Source organism: Trichosurus vulpecula, chromosome 9, assembly GCF_011100635.1.
Source record: "Trichosurus vulpecula isolate mTriVul1 chromosome 9, mTriVul1.pri, whole genome shotgun sequence".
In the NCBI taxonomy this organism is placed as follows: Eukaryota; Metazoa; Chordata; class Mammalia; order Diprotodontia; family Phalangeridae; genus Trichosurus; species Trichosurus vulpecula.
Window position 1 is genome coordinate 19,932,016 of NC_050581.1, and position 21,899 is coordinate 19,953,914.

At 37.9% G+C, this 21,899-nt stretch overlaps 1 protein-coding gene across 6 annotated transcripts in view; it reads left to right on the forward strand.

Annotated features, from left to right (window-relative positions):
- Positions 1-21,899, forward strand: part of C9orf72 (C9orf72-SMCR8 complex subunit) — a 40,022-nt gene continuing 18,123 nt past the window's right edge. The window contains exons 1-4 of one of the 6 annotated variants that reach the window (XM_036738629.1): positions 1-258; positions 10,009-10,497; positions 20,093-20,152; positions 21,248-21,343. In XM_036738629.1, the coding sequence (XP_036594524.1) occupies positions 10,054-10,497; positions 20,093-20,152; positions 21,248-21,343 (600 nt within the window). In that variant the 5' untranslated portion in view covers positions 1-258; positions 10,009-10,053. Of the gene's footprint in view, positions 259-496; positions 701-849; positions 1,232-10,008; positions 10,498-20,092; positions 20,153-21,247; positions 21,344-21,899 lie in introns of those variants that run through there. The other 5 variants (XM_036738626.1, XM_036738627.1, XM_036738631.1 and 2 more) reach the window with 5 other exon arrangements.

A 21,899-nucleotide genomic window follows, 5' to 3' on the forward strand; every position in this document is an offset into this window, starting at 1 on the left:
AACACGCCAAGCTCCCCGCCTCCTCCTCCCTAGTCAGCTCCAACTTCCGTAATTGGATCTCGGAGCCCCTCCCCTCACCCCACTCCCCACACACACTTCCCACTCCGTGATTACTGGGTGTCCCAAGACACCCCACCAAAACAGGAGGCGGGTAGACTATAGGTTCCCCTCCTAGACACATGATGGCGTCCTTAGGCTCTCTTTCCCCTCCTTCCCTTTCTCTTCTCTCTGCCGGTGGAATCAGCAAAGAATTTGGAGGTGAGTGATGAACACCGCCTTCATTCTCGGCTGGTGCCGGCCCGGAAACTCTCCCGGGCTTGTTAGGTGTTCGCTTGAGAAGAACAAACGTTTGTCAATAAAGCTTGTTGACAGACACCAGACGAGAAGTAGAGAATGGGAGCCGGGAGCGGGCGGCGGGCGGATACCTTTCCAGGCTTGGCCAATTGGGGCCTCACGAGGCTGGACGAGTTGAGGAAGGTTGGTAAAGAAGAGGGAGGGGGCGGGGCCGGGGCGGGGCCCTGCAGGAAAGGGGCGGGGCTGCGGTTGCGGTCGTTAGCCGGAGGCTGTTGCGGCAGCTGCGGGTGAGTGAAGAAAGTGGTGGGGGCGGCCTGCGACTTGAGGGAGGAGCACCGTGACGCCCGGGACTCCGCTCCCCGCAGGCATCGGTCTCTTTTTTCGTTCGGGCTTTATCTGTGAGAAAGTAGGTGCCCAGTTCTTAGAGGACCCGCTCTTCCGCCTTAGGCGGGGTAGGGGGAACCTTGTTTGGCCTGGCAGGTTCGGGTCAGTTTCGTTCCTTTGCCGCCCCCGGCCTTGCCCTCGGCCCGGGGGATTCTGGGACGGAGACTCCGCGGGGAGCACCTTTGCTACTCGGAGCTTTCCCCCGGTGCTGGAGTGGGGCGTGCCACCTCTGCACCGCCCCCTTCGCCGTGTGGGGCCGGGAGATAACGTGGCTATGGCGGACGCGATGCCGAGAGCTAGTACTGTGGTAATCCGTAACCTCTTTCCCCTGCGTCTGCTTTCTTAGCATCTGCTCCCGCCCTCCGGGGCAGTTGTCTCTCCCTCACCCCCACTCTCCACCTCCCGCCCCAGTGTCGGGGCCCGAAGGCAAAAACTAAGGCCTCCGTGGGACGGGCAGGACAGGTGGTGAGCCCGAATCCCGGGCGAAGGTGAGAGTTTGCATTTCAGGTCCGCAGTTGTTTAGGGCATCACCTCCTGAGGAGGTCTTTTACAGGTAAGGAGAGTAGGAAGACGAGGTTGGGGTATGTTTTGTAACTCTGGGCAGCGCAGTTGTCTGAATGCTTGCTTCTGTTTGCTCTTGTAGGAGAAGGGGAGCAAGACTTAAAAGTGCTCCAAGGAGTGACTGATCTACAGTTTGCAAGGGCCCTTGGCCAGGTCTCCCTGTGGATAGATTTCAGGGAGTTTGGAAACTTGGATGGGAAGAAAGTCACATCGCTGATTGAAATTTAGCATTCAGCTATGAATTTTTTTTAATGAGCAGCGTTTTTATAGCACTTTTAAGGTTTGCAAAGCGCCTTACAAATAATATCTCTCTTTATGCTCACAACACTGGGCTATTATTATCCCCCTGTTGCAGATGAGCAAACAGAGGCAAACAGATTAAATATCTTGTCGAGGTCACACAGCCAGTAAGTGTCTGAGGTCAGATTTGAATCTTGTTCCTGACTCTAAGTCTAGCACTCTTATCTACTTCACCACATAATTTTTTAAAAATATTACTCTGTTGAGATGTAGGCTTTGCCAGACTTCGAAGAGGGGTCCAGCATATAGAAAATGCTAAGAACCCCAGTGTTTAAGGGCTCATTGAGATGGCCACATCTAGTTAGCCTTTGGCCTCTTGTGTAAAACTTTGTAAAGTTAATTTATGCAAAGGAAATAGTGTGTGTGGGAGCATCGAGCCAGCAATTAAAATGATTTTAAAAGATTGCACCGATTGTGAATTTGCTAAACACATGTAGAAGAAAACCTTTTCAGGTAAAACCAGGTTTAGGATAGTTTATCGAAAAAGCAAATCACTTCTCGTGCTTCCAGAAATAGTGTCCGTTGTTAGGAAGGTATGAGTATAAGACTTTGGCATTCTAGTAAGTCTTGTGTCAAGAGTTGATAGAATCCTGTTCAAGATATTTTTCAAAACTGCACACAAAATAGGCCCTTAAAAAAAGTGAAAAGATACTGGAGGATTTAACAGTCGGGGATGTGTGGTATATTTAGGAAGCTATGATTGTGGTAGAAGCAACAAAGCAATATGAACAAAATGGCCAACAATGGAATGCTTAAGCAGGCACTTTGAATATAACTTTACTCAAACCTGACTCGGGCAAGTATTTAGGAGCTACTTGATTTATGCACATATCAAAGCTCTTAAATGAGATGAATGAAAATCCCATTTTTTTAAGCAGCTGTTGTTGCTAACCTGAGTATTAAGCCCTAATACAGATACAAAATTGAGACAGTTTCTGGCCTGTGGGAGCTTACAGTTTAATGTGGGTGAAACTGCACAAAGAAGGAAGTTTGGGTCTGGAAAGTCCCTAGAATATGAAGCAGATCTTAAGTGACTATGCCAGGGCCCTTTCCTGAAACAATGCTAGTGATTTCATAACTCTTCCCACTACAAGAATTGGAAAAAGGGGACAGGGTGTTAATGTTTTGCAGGACGGATACTAAGATGCCCAGATTGGATGGCTGGGATGTGATTCACACAGATACATAAAAAGGCATAGTAACTAACATGGTAATTTAAGACTTCTTAGAAAACAATTTCATAAGAGATATATCACACTGCCGGCAAAAGTCAGAAAGCTTGAAATACAGTGAAGTCATGTAGACTAGTGAAACTAGTAGAAAATTTCACCTGCTTTAAAGAAATGAAGATTGTTACTGGATTTGCCCACTTGAGCAGTCCTATGCCGTATGTACTTTCTAGACAAGTAAAACCAACTAAAAAAGAGCAACACATCTTTAAGAGACAGGCCAAATATAACATAAAAATGACATTGTGTTCCATGCTAAAACACTATATTAGTGACATTAACCAAATGAACCTATAATAGATAAAGATAAGTCTCCATATGCTGGTCAGCATTAGGGGCTGTAGACACTCAGGGTCCAAAAAAAAATGCTGCATGTATTTACTGAAGCAGTTTTAAACGGTGAGGTGACTACAGAATTTTAGTTAGCAGTAGTCAGCAGACTAAATGAGACTGTTGTACCAATCATAATAAATAAGGTAGCCCTTAAAAAGGGCTTAAAAAGCAAAAGCTTTAGAAGCAATAAACCACAGACATCAAAAACTGGAAAAAGTTCAAAGATACCAACCAAAATTGTCGGTGTTTAAAATATTGGATGAGAAACAGCATAAAAAGTCTTCTGGTTCTAGACTCAGCAATACGATTTAACTACTTGAGGGACTTTAGTAACCTCTTTCCCCTCAGGTTGCTTACATGTAAAATAAGGGAGGTATAATTATAATAGTTAATAGTAGTATTTATACAGTTTTAATGTTTGCAAAGTACTTTACAGATATTATCGTTTTTTGTACTCACAGCCCTGAAAAGCAGGTACAGTTCTTATCCTCATTTGCAGATGGGGAAACTGAGACAGAGAGGAGTTAAGGGACTTGTTCGGGGTCAAACACCTAGTAAGTGTCTGAGGCTGGATTTGAACTCAGGTGTTTTTGACTCCAAGTCTAGCTGTCTATCCACTGTAACACCTAGGTGCCTCTGGATATTTTTCAGGTGTAATTTAGGAAAAATGGCTTATCATTTATTTTTCTAAAAAGCACACTATGTGGCAGGACAGGTTTCTTTTTGTTTGTTTCTTGTTTTAAAGTTTTTGATTTGGGGGACTAGCTCCCAAATTTAGGAACCATCTAGATTTGTCAGTTTGCAGTGACTCCCAACATTCAAGATGAAATCTAAATTGGGAACTGGGGGTGGAAAACAGGGATCTAATAAACTTGAAGGATCTTCTGAAAAGTCCCCAAGGAGCCAAACTGTTTCCAGAAGGACAAAGGGGCAGGAGAAGGGGGGAAGGAAGAAACTTCTGTTGGTTATGGTTGCAGCTTGGTTGATCTTGAACACCTTCGTCCGCCTTATTCCCAAGGAGAGGAGGCCAGACAAGCCAGTACAAGTATAGTGTCAGCTGAGAAGACCAAAAATTCTCCAAATGGGACCCCACTACTTCTTTGCATCAAACAGCAAGTTATTTTTTACAGAACAAAACGCCCTTCTGGTTCTTGTAAAATTGTTCCTTCTGGTTTTTGTAGAATTGTTCCATAAATACCATGTGCCTGTATGAAATTCTTATGTTTATTATTCTGTGCCTGAGAGTGGCCAAGTGAGTCATATTGGATAAATTCTTATAATAATATTAGGACACCAGAATACTTGAGACCTCTATGAAAAATTACCTGATAGTCTCACAACAGTATACTCCAATAACTCTATGAGTGGTATATTATGTTGAAAAAAGGTCTCAGGGGGCAGCTAGGTGGCACAGTGAGTAGAACAACAGCCCTGGAGTCAGAAGGACCTGAGTTCAAAGCCGCCTCACACACTTGACACATGTACTAGCTGTGTGACCTTGGGCAAGTCATTTAACCCCAATTGCCCTGCCAAAAACAAAACAAAAAAAAAAAAAAACGAAAAAAATTAAATTAAAAAAAAAGAAAGAAAAAAGATCTCAGGTCGTAATTACATTGGTCTTTTCAGACATTTCCAAATGTGGATTTTCATCACAGAAGAAGATACCATGTAGGATACAAGTGTCTACTAAGTCCCCTGCTGGATATGGGAACTAAAACCTACCCCACATAGGTCAGACTAGATTTTCCTCAAAAGATAGCGAAACCACCCTCAGACTTAATTGGGCCAGAGTGGCTTAAGTCCAGTAGCTTCTCCATTGATGTGAATGCTCCAAGATTTTCTGCCCAACTTAATCAGTGGTATGTGTTTGATAAACATCCTTTCTGCGTATGGCTAAGTAAATTTTGTTTTGTTAACTCTGATTTCATTCCAATTTGGAACCTGAACCACCAGACTAGCCTGAGTCAACCCTGCTCTACAACAATATGTTTGTAAATTAATTTTTGCCACCTTCCTTGGAGGACTTGATTTTCTCTGATCATTTCTCCTGACAGGATTTCAGCGATAAACATTTTAAATGAATTTTACCTTTCTTTATACTAATTGTAGTGCATGATTAGCATTGTGTTATTATTAATCATTTAATTTTACAAGTAGAAAATATTTTCCCTTAATTTAATCAAGTTTGTGTTTCAGTCCAGTTTCAAAAAGAACATTTTCAGTTAAAGGATGGTAGCACTGAGGACGAGACACCGTGATATTGGTCGAGTCATTTAATATTTCAGTGCTCCAGCAACCCTCTAAAACTGCAAGTTACTTATTAGTTGCTGACCTACAGCAGGGGAGGGAGAATGCACAGCAGGAAATTAGAAAGAAGGAAGATATTGTGGAGACAGATAGGATATAAGTGGGTAGTGGCTTTGTATGTGCCTAAGTGCAAGAAGAAACAATCCTATAAACTATTTCGACCCTACCCCTTTTCCTCCCTTCCACTACTGTGTACCTAATATCTCTATTTCCTCATTATCTACTGCCCTCCATCCATTACAGTCTAGCTTCTGCACTCACTATTCTACTAAAACTGCTCACTCAAAGGTTACCAGCGACCTCCTTATTGCCAAATCCACCAGCCTTTTTTCCATCTTCGCTCTCCTTGGTCTCTTTACATGTCTTCATTTGGTTTCAGAGATGCCACACTTAGAAAGAACGCTGACTCGGATCCCCACTCTGCTACTTAACGACCCATGTGACCTTATGCAGTGGGTCTCAGTTTCCTCATCTGGAAAAATGAAAAGGGTGGGCTTGATGACCTTTAAGGTCATCTGCTCTAAATTAATGATCCTCCTGTCCTGAATGAAGAGGCAGCAGGGTCAAGTGGAGAGAGTACTGAACTAGCAGAAGAGAGATTATAATCTTTTGAGGGCAGAAAGTTGTTTTCCCCTTTATATCTGTAGCATCTTTAATAGTGCCTTGCACATAGTGCTTAATAAATGCTTATTGAATTGAAGTTTTATTCTATTTCCTTTGTGATCTTGGGTAAGTTATTTGACATTTCCTATTTCCTTATCTTTAAAATTAGGAGGCTGTACTAGATCATCTCTAACAATCTTACGAGTCTTCCTCACCTCTTAATGTGGGTCTGTTTTGGGGCCACTCTTCTCTTTATGCTCTTTATTTTGGCAGTTTCAATTTTTGTCCGCTAACTGACCTTCACATGTATGATCTGTCTTCTGAACTCCAGATCTCATCTCCAGCTTATTTTTAGGATACGTCTAACTGAATGGAGAGGCTACATGGTATTGTAGAGTGTTGGTCTTGATACTGACTGGCCCTTTGACTCTGGGCAAGTCATTTCTGGACCTCAGCAAGTATCTCTCAGAGATAATGTGAAGATGGAATGAAATAATGTGTGTAATGTATTTTGCATACCTGAAAGTGTTAAACAGGAGCTGCTATTTGTCAGTGATGATAACGGTGAAGTCATTATGGTCCCCTTAGCATGTCAAATTCAATATGTGCCAAATTAAGTTTACTATCATACTAAATCTGCTTTCCTTTTTGACATTATTCTTTCTTTCTGTGGTTCTTTCATTCACCCCATCTTCCATGTTCTTAACTCTGGTTTCATTGTTGACCTCCCACTTGTTCACTTTTTATATCTAATTAATTACCAAGTCCTATTGATTCCATTTCTACAAAATTCCTCACATCTGTCTCTTCTGTTTTCCCAAAGTTATCACCTTAGTGTCTTCATTAACATTCACCTAAACTTTTGCAATAGCCTTATGACTGGGCTTTCCACCGGCACACACTTCCAGTACTGCTGCCAGAATAATTTTTTATGCATATATGTTGTTTCTTTTTAAAAATCTTAAATGGTTTTCTGTTTCCTACAAAGCAAAGCGTAGATTGTGGTATTTGAAGCCCTCTAAAATATGGCATCAGTTTATCTTTCCAAGCTTTATCACGTTTCTTTGTACATCATCCTAGATAAATTGAATTATCCTCCCATCTCCAAAAATACCTCATGCTCTTCTGGGTCCTTGCTTTTGCTTATGCTTTTCCATTAGTTCTTCCCTCTTGTTGAATTTCTCTTTGTCCTCTAAGATCCAATTCCCGTGCCATTTCTGTGAAATTTTCCCTTTTCCCCTGCCCCCTGCAGTATCATCACTTCAGACCTCACTTGACCCTTACTTTTCTAACTTTTCAACTCAGTTCAACTCAGCACCAATTTGTTAAGCACCTACTATGTGCTTTGATAGGGATATCTTATCTTTTTTCTTTAGTATGGCTTTTATCTTATCTAAATTGTATTTTCCTTGGTTCCCAGCACAGTATTATGACCACAGCACTGTTGGTGGCGAATAAACATCTTTTGAATGATAGAACATTTTATAGGACACTTCATAAGAGTTTCATTTTACCTTTTTTATGATGATAAGCAAAAACACTACTCTGAAGAATTGTAGGATATATGCCATTATCTATTACGGTGGATGGAGAAACAGAGAAATCACGAAGAACTTGACAAAATCCTCCGAACGAAGACAGTTTATAATTGATGACTTCAATATACAAGGGAACATGTTGAAAACATGTTTCAAAATTAAGAAGTAGGTCAGTCTTAAGAGACTACTGAGAAGTCTCTCATGCCTTTACATTATGAATATTTTATTGGAAAGGTTTCTGAATAGGTACTAGACATGACAAACACTGATTATCACAAAAAATGAAAATGACTAATCTTCACAGACAGGGAAAGACTGATTACAGTTGTAGTATTCATTTCAGAAACAACTGAACATGTGTAATCAGTGATCAAAATAAATGCCATTATTTACAGTAACTCCAACTAGGTGTGATAAAGTATATACTTTGGAAATCGGGAATTTGGTAAAACTAATAGAAAAGATTAATGAATGAAAAACAGGAATTGGAGTAAAGTAACAGGGATTTTCAGATCACCTTAGCTGTCAGACAGCATTCTTAGTAAACAAAACAATTTGGTAACTAAGTGCAAAATCGGTTTAGAATACAAGCTTATTTGAAAAATTATGGAAGAAAGGGATAGAATAATAGAAACATACAAATATCTTACAATACAACACAAACCAATGTAGAAAACAGTGTATAGTTATGTTATCTATTCTCATTGAAGATAATGCAAATAAAGCAAATATCTCAATAAAGTAAGTCACGAGAATTTATTTGGTTTCCCAGTGTATATAAAAGTTATGTTTACACTGTGCTGTAGTCTGTTAAGTGTGCAATGGTATTATGACTAAAAAAAAATGTACATGCCTTATTTTAAAAAAATATTTCATTGCTAAAAATGCTGGCCATCATCTGAGCCTTCAGTGAGTCATAATCTTTTTCTGCTAGAGGGTCTTGCCTCCATGTTGATGGCTGCTGACTGATCAGAGTGGCTTGCTGAAGATTGGGTTGGCTATGGCAGTTTCTTAAAATAAGATAACAGTGATGTGTGCCCCACCAATTGACTCTTCCTTTTATGAACAATTCTCTGTGGCATGTGATGCTGTTCTATAGCATTTTACCCACAATAAAACTTATTTAAAAATTGGAATCAGTCCTCTCAAAACCTGTCACTGCATTATCAACTAAGGTTATGTAATATTCTTCAGTATGGTTGTATCTCAGGGAATAGGGAGGTCCAAAGAGAGAGAAAGACCAGGGAATGACCAGTTGAGGAGCAGTCAAAACAAGTGCAACAATTAAGTTTTCCATCTTATATGGGGGCGGTTTGTGGTGCCCCAAAACAATTACAGTAATAACATCAAAGATCAGTGACCAGGGATCACAAGTAACAGATATAATGATAATGAAAAAGTTTGAAATATTGTGAGAATTGCCAAAATGTGTCACAGAAACACAATTTGAGCACATGCTGTTGGAATAATGGCGTCAATAGACTTGTTTGACACAAGGTTGCCACAAAATTTCAATTTGAAAAAACAAATAAAGCAAAAAACACAGTATCTGCAAATCACAATAAAACAAGCTATACCTGTAATATGCACATAACATTATTCCTATACTGAAAGAGAGCTTGGTTTAATAATTAAAAACAAAACCACCTGAATCAGAAGAATTGGGTCCAGACTGCCACTGACAGTGTAAGCATAGGCAATTCACTTACTCTATTTCAGTTTCAGAAGCCTAATCTCAAAAATAAAGGAGGCTTAGGCCAGGTTATCTTTGAAGTCCCTTTTACACATTTTATGCAGTGTGATTATTATGAGTATCAATTAGCTTATTTTGTAAGAAAGTGATCCCTAAGGTCAAGTGAGGTTAGAGTGTGTTTGCCCTTATCTTGCACAGTTACCCTCCTCATCACTTGCTTTTTTATGCTTTTGCCTGATTTTTGTCGAGTCTCTTTTTTTTTGTTTTGTTTTGTTTTGCTACTTTCATATACCTGCTTTATACCACCCCAGCTTTTCTATTTTCTGCTTTTAATCTTCTATGATCATGGGGAAACTATGTAACCATGCATACTAGATTTCTATAAAATAGGAGTAAACAGATTCTGAATTAGCTCTTAAGGGACCAGGTATGTAACTCCTATGAGATTGATAGGCCTCTTTTTTCCTTATTTTCTGGTTTTTGATTCTGTTTGGATATTTGAGTTTGTCTTGTGAAAGTGAATTTATTGTTAACTTTATCTACAAATATTTATTGAATATATTTCAGGACATATATTATCCTAAATCTGTTTTTCTGTCAGTATCCAGATGGAAGTCACACTTGAAAATCTCTTTGCTTTAATTAACGAAAAAGCGATGTGAAGGCTGAGTCAAAATTAGCTGTTACTATGGGGATTTTTAATTTGAAGATTGAAAGGAGGCAAATTTAACAACCAACCTTTTTTTTTTCAATTTAATTTTTCCAGATTGTCACCTGAACATTGTGATAATGTGACGATTAGGATGCAATCATGTCTACTCTGTGTCCACCACCATCTCCAGCTGTTGCCAAAACTGAGATCGCTTTAAATGGTGATTCACCCTTATTAGCAGCTACTTTTGCATACTGGGACAACATTCTTGGCCCTAGAGTAAGGCACATTTGGGCTCCCAAGACACAGCAACTGCTTCTCAGTGATGGAGAAATAACTTTTCTTGCTAACCATACTCTAAATGGAGAAATCCTTCGGAATGCGGAAAGTGGAGCCATAGATGTGAAGTTTTTTGTGTTGTCTGAAAAAGGAGTAATTATTGTTTCATTAATATTTGATGGAAACTGGAATGGGGATAGGAGTACATATGGGCTGTCAATAATACTTCCACAAACTGAACTCAGTTTCTACCTTCCCCTTCATAGAGTGTGTGTTGATAGATTAACACACATCATCCGGAAAGGAAGGATATGGATGCATAAGGTGAGTAGGTTCATGAGTCCAGCATTTTATTTACTTTATTACTGTATTCTCTTTGGTCTTGACCAATCATTTCAGTTCTATAATTCCATCTACTAATGCAGTTTGGCATTTGTTTTGTGTTTTTACAGTCTTAGCTGCCCAAATCACTGAGAGATTAAGTAATTTGAGCAAGGTTCAGTAGCTACTACTTGAGTGCAGGGGTCCTGACTCCAAGGAATCCTAGGTTCCGCAGGATTGCTTAAAAGAAATAAGGTCAATGTTTCATAAATATTAATAACAAAATAGGTTTAAAAGATGAAAGTAGAACCAGATATGCTTTTCTTCAAGGGAAGAATTTTGGAAATAGAAAAATTCTTGAAACAAGATAAGAGGAACCAAAAAATACAATTTTAATACTATTAAAGTCAGTTGGTCCTTTTGTAATTCTAAACTACCAAATGCTGGTTATGACATTTTATGTTACATCATTCATACTATATTCTGCTATTACATCTAACTTTTTGATATTGTATCTTACTTTGCTTTACACAAAGATGTTTCCTCAAAATATCCTCATGCTTTATCTTCTCTACACCTGCTATAATCTTACTTAACTTGGTTTAAATATTTTTGTGTGTTATTATGATAGTATTTATGTTTATCATTATTTATAATTCTTTGTCATTATGAAAATATAATATCCAAATGAACACTATTTGATATCTTAAGTAGAAAAATATTTATTCTCAAGCACTTCAAAAGACAGTTTTAAGTAGTGATTTGGTGGAGAAAAAAAAATGCATCTGAATTTGGAGTTCAGGGTAAAATATCAAACTGTTTCTATAATTTAGAAAAATATTACCCCCTAAATGGAATATTTTTGCTATTTTGCACTTCCTCACCAAGCTAGCTACATTGCTCATTGAAACTTCATTTTTCCTATTACATTTGGGTTTTTTTTCTTTTACTATTTTTTTGAAAGATTGGGCAGTTTGAAACTCATTTCTTTCTCTCTGAAGTGGAAACTTATTCAGATCAAAACAGTAAATTAATCTTATTCCCAGGAGTTCTGAACGTTATAAAAATTGAACTTTATAATCTGTAGGAGCTTTAAAATAGCTTCCCTTTTTTGATTACCATGTTTTATTATGTCTTTTTTTTTACAAAAGAATATATATGCATATACACCCACACATTAAATTAACTTAAATTTAAATGGTGGACAGAAATTAACTGGCATTCCCTTTTTAATATATTGAACATTTCGTGGTTTGAGCTATATTAGAATCTGGAGAAACATCCTTAGGCTTCACACTCCTTTAGAAGATGTTCTGCTTTTGTGACACTGGAAATCTTTAAAGAATGAATGAAAAAACATTTATTAAACACTATGTACATAGCATGATGCAAAGTCCTGTGATATAATAGAAAAGCTGTCAAGGAGCTCATTCCAACAGATGATAACATACAGGAAGTTTCATCTGAAAGACAGGTGGAAAAATTCCATGGTTATTACAGTGCAGTGTGAAAGCAAGTGCTAATGCGTTTTCTTTAATGTATTTTTTCCATAGATAAAGCCATATACATTTCCAATAACGAACTATTTGACAATGCTAGGAACTTTGCTGGTGAGAATGTTCGAGGTCCTTACTGTCTCCATTAGGTCTGAGAAGGCAGTTGATGGTGCCAGTGAATTGGCTCACCTGGTAAATGCTGCCTGCTGCTCCCCCATTGTGCTTTGTTATTCCAGATAGGCTGCCTTATGTGTCCTGTAAGTGGAGTTAGCTGGCAGTTGGTAAGATCCATTGTCTACTAGGGTTGCTCCCTTGGATAGTGGGCAGAGGGCAAATGGCACACATTTGTTCTCCTGAATTCATTAAATTCAATATATTAAAATGATGCTTTATTCTAAACACTGGACACCTGCATCATTGTCCCATAAAATCAGTAAGGGCTCTTTTTCTACTCATTTTACTCATTATGTGGCGTACTAGTAGTGTTGTTTCTCATCTTATGATTTAGTAGTAGTAATAAAGTCTTTTTTTAAATTCTTTTTGTGCTTTTTCCTGAAAGCAGTAACTCATGATGAAGTGCTATAGTGTTGCTTTCTGCTTGCTTTCGTAAACTATGAAAGAATATTCTTGAATAAGCATTACCTTTTTAGAAAACAAAACTCAAAAGCAGCTTGTTTGGAAATTCTATCTTCTTAAGATTGTGCCTAGAACCAAGGCTTTACCTGGAAATAAAGGCATTTCCATACTAGCTCTGACCCACTGTTTATCTAACTTAATTTTCTGTAATTACATGATCCCAAGAGATGTACTATGGGAAAGTTATGCATTCTTGCACTAACCTTAAAAAAAAACTATATGTTTACATCTTTTAGTAGTCATTTAGTCAGATCTCTCTTAAACATGTTTGTTTTTCTTGCTAGTAACATCTCGTCATTTAGCCCTAACCTGTGGTGTTATTGTTGTAGAGAATGACATTGATAGGTTAAGTGACCAGTAACACAAGGAAAGATATTTGTCAGAATAAACTAACCCTGGTCATGCTAATTCTTTTTTTTCCTTTTTTTTTTTTTTTTTGGCAAGGCAGTTGGGGTTAAGTGACTTACCCAGGGTCACATGGTAAGTGTCAAGTGTTTGAGGCCATTTTTGAACTCAAGTCCTCTTGACTCCAGGGCCAGTGCTCTATTCACTGCACCACTTAGCTGCTCCTTCCTGACTAATTCTAAGACCTGCTCTCCATTTATCTGACTTCAGCTACTCCTTACTAGGGATCATTAACCTGTAGCCCATGAACTTTTGCTTTTTAAAAAGCAAGTTTGATAACTATTTCAATATAGTTGACTTCTTTTCCAATCCCTTATGTTTTAATCATGTGAAAACATTCTAAGTAGGATTCATGGCCCCCCCCCCCATAGTAAGAATCCCATCTTAGAGTAATGAAATTTACAAGTTTATTACTTATTTTGTAAAATAGGGTTTGCTTTGTTAGTAGGTTATGTGGGAGGAAATGAACTTCAGTAATTTGAAATGGAGTAAAGCAGTATTCAGGGAGTTACTTTGGAATGTGGTAATGGTAGAATGTTATTTAGGGCAGACAAGCAAAAGTATTTGGAAATCATTACAACAGATGGATTGTGCAGTATTGGGAAAGACCACTGATCTAAAATAGAAAACTCTTATTAAATAGCACTGTGGCTTGGTCCTCAATTTCCTCATCTATAAAATGAATAAGTTAAAGTAGATTATATTTAAGGTGATTTCAGACTCTAAATTTGCCTAATAGTTCCACTTGGAAAATATCAAAACTAGTATGCTGCTTATAACTTGATAGTAATTTGTAGCCAGTGAGGAAAAAACAACTTAACTTTTATTTTTCTTCTACATATGTCCAAGTAAAAACTAACAAAAGTATATTCTCAATCTTTAATTTCTTGAGGGTGTTTTGATTCAGATCTGTAAAGGAAAAAAAAGATTTCCCTTAGTTTTGGAAGCATCCAGCTGTATTCCTTATTCAGTCATTCAGCAGGCTTAGTTTTAGGAATTCTAATAACATATTGCTTCTACTCAGCTTAGTTTAATTGGTACTAAAGAATGCCTGTTTGTTTTGTTTTGTTGTTACAGCAAATAATTATACTGAGTAATATCTTAGGATCATAAGAATTTAAGGCTAGAAGGACCTTATAAATATCTACATCCCAACAGTTTCTTTCTGGTCTTTTAAGATCTAAGTCAAATCCCATCTCCTTATCTCTCTCTTCTCTGAATTTCTTTTATACCTAGAGAAGCATCAGTTTTCATATTCAGGGAATAATTTTGCTACATCACAAAAATTAAATGTTAGATCAGACATAACATTTTCCTTACATTAAGCAATTAGCATTTATTTTCTGGTGTTGTAAGTGATCTTTTTATATGTATGTATTTTTATCTTCCCACCCAAATTACAAGCTGCTTGAGGGCTGGACCATGCTTTATACCTACTTGTATCACCTACAGCATCTGTTAGATGACTTCCAGATAGTAAACACTTGGCAAATATTTGTCACTATAATGATTGACTACTTAAAATGTTTTTTGGTTATTGACAGCCCACCATCCTTAGTGTCAGTCAGCAAGCTTCTATTAAGTAGTCAATCAGCTAGCATTTCTCGAGTACCTACTATATGCCAGCACTGTGCTAAATGCTTTGCAAATATTTCATTTAAATTTCACAAAAACACTTGAGAGGTAATGCAATTATTGTCCCCATTTTACATTTGAAGAAACTGAGGCAGAAAGCAGTGATTTGGCCAGGGTCACAGTAAGTATCTGAGGCTGGATTTAAACTCAGGTTTTCCTGACTCCAGGCCTATCACCCTGTCTACTTGGCCACCTAGAAAACAGTCTTGCTCTCAAGGAGCTCATAGTCTAATAGGGGAAACAACTTGGTGGAAAAAACCCCATATACAAACAGGTTATATTCAGAATAAATTTGGGGTAATCTCAGAGGGAAGGCACTAAGATAGTAAGTGAGACTTTAGAAAGTGAAACTTTAGCTGAGACTTGAAGAAAGCTAGGGAAGTCGGGAGGTAAAGATGAGGGAGTGCATTCTAGTCATAAGGGACAGCCAGTGAAAACTGGATGACAAGAGTATCATCTATGTGGGGAACAGTAAGGAGGCAAATATCACTAGAGGTTCTGAAAGTCATTAGATTCCAAATAAAAAGATTCTTTTTTTTTTAATTCTGGAGGTAGTAGGAAACACTAGAGTTTACTAAGGGGCAGAAGGTGACATGGTCACACCTGCCATTTAGGAAAATCATTTTGGCAACTAAACTGAGATTGGAGTAGGGAGAGACCTGGAAGAGAAATAGGAAGAGTGTCAGTAAATATTTATTAACCTCCTATGTTCCAGGCAGCTAGGTGATGCAGTAGATAGAGTACTTGGCTTGGAATCAGGAAGACTCACCTCCATGAGTTCAAATTTGGCCCCAGACACTTAGTGGCTGTGTAACCTTGGGCAAGCCACTTTACCCTTTTTACCTCAGTCCCTCACCTGTAAAAAAGAGCTGGAGAAGGAAATGGAAAACTACTCCACTATCTTTGCCGAGAAAACCTCCAGACAGGATCACAGAGAGTTGGACACGATAGAAACGATAGAATAACGACAAATGTGCCAGGCACTGCTAAGCACTGAAAATACAGAGAAAGACCACAGTCCCTGTTCTCAAGGAGTTCACAATCTAATGAGGAAAGGCAACACATAGAATGGGGGCAGGGAGAAGATTGATGGGGGAATTTTACCTAACCTGGAGGCTTCCTAAAGCCATGTTGCTGGGTTAGGGAACGATCCAAGGAGGTGTGAGTTTTTGAGTCTGCAAAATGACAAGTTTCTGATGAAAATTCCTGGGGTGCCATCGTTAAATGTGGATGACATAGAGGATCTGAGAGGAGCTCTTCAATATTCATCCTCCACCCTCTACAATATGAGGGGCGTGAGTTTCCAAGTTGATTTTATCTTGGCATAGTGATGAGAGAGGAGAAAAGAAAGGGAGAGGGAGCAGGGATCAGTCTGTTGTAGAAGAGAAGAATGGGTACAAGAATACATGTAGAGAAGTTTGCACAGACAAGAAGAAAGACCATCTTCATGTGAGAGGAAGTGATAATGGAAAAAGGTAACTGAGTGAGGTTTGATGAGGAAGGAAAAAGAGGTTGCTTCTTAGCAAAAGGCTTCAAGGTTTTTGGTTGAGAATATAGTGAAAACGTTCTTAAGTGAGAGGGTAAGGAGAGAGGGTACAGTGTTGAGGAAACATGAGAATATTTAGAAAACCTGCTATAGTGAGTGAGACTGCAAATTGACTAGGAAGATAGATTAAAACTAAGGTGAGATTAGATGACATAAATTTGTAGTGTACTAGACAGTAGGATTTTGTAATATTCACAAGCTCCAACTTAGCAACAAATTAGGAGCAATGGAAGTAGATTGTGGGAGTAATCCTTTGGCAAGGCATGATTGCCTGGGAGTTAAGATGTCTGAGTGCCAACGGTAGTGTGGAGTTGAACATAGGGTCAGGATAGGGAAAAGGAAGACAGGGTAGCCAGTTCAAGGATGATGGCTGGTGAAAACTGGGAGACTGGAAGGATTGGAGGTCACAGTGAGATGGAAGAACAGGGTTGGGGGGGTCATAAGGCATAGGGAAAGATGGAATAACTAAAGATTATAATCAAATAAAAGAATTCCAGAGTTCATGAACATGGAAGTGGTACACTTATGAGTAATGACACGTTCAAGAGTTTGACTGTCTCCATATGTAGCTTGAGTTAAGAGTGGAGGAGGAGGAAGGAGGTCATGGGAATTGAGTAGATTCAGGAACTTGGAAGTTAAGGGATTTAACAGAGCGTCAGCAATATATACATTTAAGGCCCCTAGTCTGAGGGCAGGAGTTGATGTCAGAGGAAGACTGGAAGCCCAGCAGACACTGAATTCATTGAGGGATGAAGGAAGGAGAAAGTCCTGGAAATCAATAGATAATATCCTCCAGGAAATAGATTTGCTTTTATTCAGTCATGTCCCACTCTTTGTGACCTTGTGGACTATAGCACACCAGGGTCCTTCTATCCTTCACTATCTTGAAGTCTGTCCAAGCTCATGTTCCTTGCTTCCATGACACTATCTGTCCATTTCCATCCTCTGCCATTCTTGTCTCTTTTTGCCTTCAGTCTTTCCCAGTATCAGGGTATTTTCCATTGAGTGTTTTCCTCTCATTATGTAGCCAGAGTATTTAAGCTTCACGTTCAGTATTTGACCGTCCAGTGAATAGTCTGAATTAATTTCTGTAAAGTGTTGACTGATTTGATCTCCTTGCTGTCCAAGTGACTCTCAAAGTCTTCTCCAACATCACAGTTTGAAAACGTCGGTTCTGCAGCACTCAATTTTCCTTATAGTCCAATTCTCACAGCCATACATTGCTCCTGGAAAAACCTTAGCTTTGACCATATGGACCTTTATCAGCAGAGTGGTATTTCTGCTTTTTAGTATGTTGCCTGGATTTGTCACAGTTTTCCTTTCAAGAAGTAAGTGTCTTTTTAATTCATGACTTCAGTCTCCATCTTTGCAGTGATCTTTGAGCCCAAGAATATAAAATCTGACACTGCTTCTATTTCTTCTCCCTCTGTTTGCCAGGAAGTGATGGGACCAGTTGCCATGATTTTAGTGTGTGTTTTTTTTTAATGGTAAGCTTCAAACCAGCTTTTACATTCTCCTCTTTGACTCTCATCAAGAGGTTTCTTAATCCTAATTCACTTTCTGCCATGAGAGTGGCATTGTCTGCATATCTGAGATTGGAAAAAATAAAGGAAAAAAAATTGACAATTATATATAGACACGTGTTTTAACATTCATTTTTTTTAAATTGAGTTCTTAATTTCTCCCTTTCTCCCCAGTCCTTCCCTAAGATGATAAGCAATTTTTACAGGTTATATATGTATAGTACTGTAAAACATATTTCTGTGTTACTAATGTTGTGAAAAAAGAAACAGGCCAAAAGAAAAGAACCACAAAAAAATAAAGTGAAAATAGTATGCTTTGATCTGTATTCAGACTCCATCATTTCATTCTCTGGATACAGATAGCATTTTCCATCATGAATCCTTGGAGTTTTCTTACATCATTGTGTTGCTGAGAAAATCTAGCTGTTGATAATCGATCATGGCATAGTGTTGCTGTTAACTGTGAACGTTTTCCTGTTTCTGCTCACTGTACTTTTTATCAGATCACATAAGTCTTTCCACGTTTTTCTGAAATCCACTTCGCTTGCTCATCATTTCTTGTAGCATAATAGTATTCCATTATATTCATATACCTCAGCTTGTTCAGCCATTCCTCAATTGATGAACATTCACTCAATTTCCAATTCTTTACTACCACAAAAAGAGCTGCTGTCAATATTTTTGTACATGTATGTCCCTTTCCGGTTTTTATGATCTCTTCAGGATACATGCCTAGAAGTGATCTTATTGGATCAAAGGGTATGCACAGTTTTATAGCTCTTTGGGCACAGTTCCAAATTGCTCTCCAAAACAGTTGGATCAGTTCACAACTCCACTAACAGTATATTAGTGTCCCAATTTTTTCACATCCTTTCCAACATTTATCATTTTCCTTTTCTGTCATGTTAACTTTAATTCCAGCTTTTGATTCATCCAGCCTGGAATTTCACTTGATGTATTCTACATATGAATTAAATAAAGTAACACTATATAGCCTTGTCCTACTTTTCCAATTTTAACCCAATCCATGTTCCATGTTTGGTTCTAACTGGATTCTTGGCCTGCATACGAGTTCCTCGGGAGACAAATAAGATGATCTGGTACTCCTATCTCTTTAAGGACTTGGCCACATTTTGTTGTGATCCACACAGTAAAAGGCTTTAGTGTAGTCAATGAAGCAGAAGTAGATGTTTTTCTAGAACTCCCTTGCTTTCTCCATAATCCAACAAATGTTGGCAATTTTCCATAGTTCCTCTGCCTCTCTGAAAATCAGCCTGCTCTTCTGGTAATTCTCTGTTCACATTTTGCTGAAGCCTAGCTCTAAGAATCTTAAGTGTAACGTTGCTGGCATGTGAAATGAGCACAATTGTTTCATAATTTGAACACTTCTTGGCATTGCCCTTCTTTAGGGTTGGGACACAAATTGATCTTTCCCAATTCAGTGACCACTGTTGAATTTTCCAAATTTGCTGGCATATTGAGTGCAGAACTTTAACAGCAGCATTTTGAATTTAAAATAGTTAAGCTGGAATTCCATCACCTCCACTAACCTTACTGTTAGCAATGCTTCCTAAGACTCACTTGATTTTATTCTCCAAGATGGTTGTAGATCAGTAACCACACTAAGTGGTTATCAGTGATGTTAAGATTTTTTTTTATGTAGTTATTTCGTATATTCTTGCCACCTCTTCTTAATTCCTTCTACTTCTTTTAGACAATAAATTTGAATGGTGTGGACCCTGAAGGGGAGGAGAGATTGCTGAATTATGATGATAGAGGAGAGAGTCTAGAAATGGCAGCAGAGAGCAAGGAGTATTCCAACTCCCTCCCTACAAGTAGTGGATTGGGAGCTCAGTGGGAGGAAGGGAGGTGACATGAGTTTGTATTTTTCCTTTGTATTTTCCCCTACGGTTTTATTAAGTCTTGGGAAGACTTCTGCTAGGTGACAAAGGAAAACAGTTTTTTTTCTCAGTAAGAGTTGGTTTTCACTATTCAGTTATATCTGTTAGATCAAACGTTATCTTGTTCATTTAAGAAGGTATAAATCACTGTTTTATGAACAGTTAAAGTTCAGCTTAACATTTTTGCTAAAGTGACCTGGTTTTTTTATTATTTGTTTTTAACCAGAAAGTAAAGTAAGCATTTGTTTTGTTCTTTCCTTGTCAGTGGGACCATAATAGTTGCTAGCATAGTTCCATATGTCTCCTGTTTATGCCCAGAAAAGGAAAATCATTCATATCAGTCTCTGGGAATTTATGAAGAGAAATTTCACCTAAAATTAATTTACCAATTGACCTTTGTTTATATGAATATGTAAATACTAACACTATTCTAAAGTAAGCACTTTTTTTGCCCAGGAGAGACAAGAGAATGTCCAGAAGATTGTATTAGAAGGAACAGAAAGAATGGAAGATCAGGTAAGAGGAAGGTATATGACATTAAATGCCAGTGTTATTAAAGATAGTTATTAAAGAGTTTGTGCGGCAGTGGGGGAGACTGTGGTCTGGTGGTTTTCTAAGTTGATTTGTCTAATTGTGAAGCAAATTAGTGCGCTTCCAAGGAATCTTAAAAGAAACTGTGAAAACAATTTAAGCAGTTACTACAGAACTAAAGGAATGTATCCAAGCATTTTACCCATGAAGTAGAATATAGATTGAGGGTGGAGAGTGGTGGGACAATCAGTATAGGAATAACATCAGCCACAGGTGAACACGTTGCCACCTTGGTTGTTCGTTTTCTGTAGGGTAAGTTTTAGATAATTTGTTCAATCACAGGGCCCAAATCCCTCACAGCTGAGACCATTTACATTAAATGTCTGAGATACAGTAAGAGATAACTGTTTCCCTTTGGTTCAAGAGGGAGCATATTTGAAAACTCTTATCTTTGACCTGTACTAATGAGAAATGTTATCTTGAGACCAGAGGATAGTTTTTCATTCTTAAAATTCATGTCATTATGTATAAGCTTCCTTTTGTTTGTAGAAAGAATGATTTATTAGCAGTCATAAGGGTTGTGGTATGTGTCTAGTCTTCACTATTTGAAATTATTGATAAAAAGATTCACAGATTATTCTGTCTTTTTGCTTCCCTAGCTATAAAATGTGAAAAGCAGTAGATGTCCTTTTAATTAATTTTTTATATCTCAAGTAATAAATTAGAAATATTAATTTTAAACCAGAGGGTTCACATAATGACATTTAGCAGTGTATGATAAGCCATAGTTGGCAGTGTATGACAGATTCAGTGACTGGAAAAGAGTTTCTGGAAAAATTAAAATCATCTTCGATTAGCACATAAACCCTTAAAAACCTTGAATGGGAAACTTGTTTTATTTGACTCTTTTTAATATTACCAAGCATTTTCTACCCAACGAAAGCATTGATTTTTGTATTCCTGCCATCTCACTGTCCTAGAAAACCTCATTTATCCCTTGCTTTCATTGTTAGTAGTTTCATTGCCAAGATCTTCCTATTTTGCATGTCTTTTTTGACCTCATTTTACTTTATTGTGTAGGGTCAGAGCATTATTCCAATGCTCACTGGAGAGGTTATTCTTGTAATGGAACTCCTTTCATCTATGAAATCACACAGTGTTCCTGAGGAAATAGATGTAAGTTCATATTTGTATTGTGAAGTCAAAGCAGTGGTACCTTTTCACATTTAGCAAACCTTTAAATTTATAAATACCAAGGATAGGCTATTAACATAGAGCAGCATCTTTCTAGGGAAAAAAAGTCTCTAGCAATTAAATAGAAATGTTTTAGGTAACTTGGTCAATGTAAATTAATCATTTTTGAATCATATTAGCTATATTAATTTTGCCACACATATACTTTCTGGGAACAATTACTTTTATAACGACAATGTACAATTCAGATATTATGTTAGAGTTCGCTTATGGACTTTATGGTATGCATATATGGACATTTATGGTCTCCTTTAGTCATCACGATATGGTATCAGCCACTTTGGTTACCATTCAGAATCTAAAGTATTTTTCGGTTTAAACCTGTGTACATAATTTTTTTATATGAATCTTCTTATTTAGAAGATTTTTATTCACAAATTTTGGAATATCTTTTAAGCTTTTAAAGAGTAGTAATTCAGAATCTTTGGTTGGTTTGAATGCAGTACCACCAAGAAGCCAAACAGGACAATGCAGGAAC